The 2,285-nt window shown below is 47.3% G+C and overlaps 1 protein-coding gene across 3 annotated transcripts in view; it reads right to left on the bottom strand.

The window, feature by feature from the left end:
- The window catches only part of khdc4 (KH domain containing 4, pre-mRNA splicing factor), a 19,722-nt gene that overhangs the window by 7,549 nt on the left and 9,888 nt on the right, over positions 1-2,285 (bottom strand). For all 3 annotated transcript variants that reach the window (XM_048620462.1, XM_020524372.2, XM_048620463.1), the window contains exon 11: positions 1,595-1,762. In XM_048620462.1, coding sequence (XP_048476419.1) covers positions 1,595-1,762 — 168 coding nt within the window. The remainder of the gene's footprint in view (positions 1-1,594; positions 1,763-2,285) is intronic.

A 2,285-nucleotide genomic window follows, 5' to 3' on the forward strand; every position in this document is an offset into this window, starting at 1 on the left:
TAACCCGCGCCCTGTACTGTGGCACTGCTTCATTCCAGGAGACAGGAACCCAGTAACCCGCGCCCTGTACTGTGGCACTGCTTCATTCCAGGTGACAGGACCCCGGTTGACAATGAATGCAGCTAACAGCATCTGCCTGTCCCCAGTGATCTTTCAACACACAGACCAGTCCAGTGGCACAAGCCCTGGTTATTCTGGCCTGCTGACTGGAGTACAGGCTTCACCAATGCTAAACAACGTGCTTACTTATATAGACTGCCCAAATTTCTTCCATAGCAAGCCATGAAATGCAGCTGAGTAACTTCCTAAAGCACTGACCACAAAACTACCCATTTCAACTAGAATCAGCAATCTCAATCCATAATGTCACAGGAAGGCTATTCTGACAGAAATATGTCTTAATAATGCAGAGAAAGCTATACTCTGTATTTAACTAACCCTGTGCTGTCCCTGCTCTGGGAGTGTTCGATGGCCTGGGGTGGGGTGGGGGGGGAGAACATGACGACACTGTATAGAGTGTTTTACTCTGTATCTAACCCCATGCTGTCCCTGCCCTGGGAGTGTTTGATGGGGACAGTGCAGAGGCAGCTTTACTTTGTATCCAACAGTGAGCTATACCCGTCTTGGGAGGTTTTGATGGTGACAGTGTAGACAGGACTTTAATGAATAGCTGACTTGAGCTTCTAAAAAATAAAAAAAGCTGTATGCATTGCTGAACACTGCTCCGTGCCCAGTCATGAACCAGATCTTGTGGAAATGTATCACTTCCTGATTGAAAGTTTTACTCCCGTCTCTGGGATAATCTTTGTAGTGATTAATGTTAACATCATGAACTCCAGGATAATATAAAGCTGGCTATGTTGACAAGGGGTGCAGTATTTCAGTATAAATTGCTGTCCTGATGTTAGAACCATTTTGAATAGTTATATGACCCCTTCTCTCTGAGTGAAACCTCTCCAGTTATAATAGCCACCTTGCGATGCTCAACAACCTACCTCTGGCCATACTCAAGAGTCCAGAGAACAGTAGGGACTCACATCTCCATCTACATTATACAGTATAAAAATACACGGAATGTGAAAAATACCACAGGGTGCATTCAAAAAACAAGACGGCAGTTGCAACCTGACTTCCTGTAGCTACTTCAGAATGGCAGTGCCCGAATACCCCTTCCCGAAAACATACACGCAGGAACACTGGCTCTGATAGAGTTAGCAGAAGACTCTTTCCCAGACTGGTAATGATCCATTAACTTGCGCCTTTGACAGGGCAGCTCTCTCAAAGGCCTGTGTTGGAGATCTGCTGAAATTCTGGTTTCAGAATAGGGCTCCTACTGAGCCAAACTAACACACTCAGCTGGTGCCATGTGTGGCCCTCTTATATCCTGGCTGGGGACAAGGGATTAAAAATGGGAGAAAACATTAAAAAGCAATGTGGGCTGCAGGATCTAATAGTGTGGAATGGAGTGGAGGCCAGAATGCAAATACAGACTGGTGACAGTCAGCCAGGCCTCATTCTGAACTAGAAAGCCTCAAAAGCCCTTCTGCTCTGCTGCCTTTCACAATCCAGTAGTGAGTAAGGGCGTATCTCCCACCTGGTACCCCAGCAGAGCCGATTCCTCCTCACTCTCTTCAGTGAAACGTCTCTTGTGGCCCTGAGGTGGAGGGAGGTGAGCGGAGGGTCTCGGTGCACCCATCATCCCATCATAAGCAGGCGTATTCACAGGTAATGGTGTGGCATAGCTGCCAACCACAGGGTTTTGCTGCACACAAGATGGAACTTCAATTAGGTCAACAAACACAACATTAACATGTGGGCAACCTCCAATAACAAGACCCATAGCCAGAGAACTCTCTCCCTCTCACCCAGAGTAGAAGCTGACAGGTACTAAGGATCCACAGGACCCTCACTGAAGTGACCAAGCATTACTGATACAACGCAGTGAGAGCACATTATTAATCAAACAGGGAAGGTAGTAACCACTCTCAGCCATAACGCAGTCCAATAGCCACTGTAATACGCAGACTCCCAACACAACAACGGAAAAAATGTGACATTCTGAAATAAACGAGCTTTCTAAACAGAACGGTTTGGACAATGCTCTGACTCAGAAACAGAGAGTCAAAGCTTGCTGGTAACCCAGGCCCAGACCCAGGTATAACCAGTATCACACACCCCTGACCCTCACTAACCCGACCCAGGTATAACCAGTATCACACACCCCCTCCCCTTCACTAACCCGACCCAGGTATAACCAGTATCACACACCCCCTCCCCCTCACCAA

Source organism: Rhincodon typus, chromosome 46 (assembly GCF_021869965.1).
Source record: "Rhincodon typus isolate 14 chromosome 46, sRhiTyp1.1, whole genome shotgun sequence".
Taxonomy (NCBI): Eukaryota; Metazoa; Chordata; class Chondrichthyes; order Orectolobiformes; family Rhincodontidae; genus Rhincodon; species Rhincodon typus.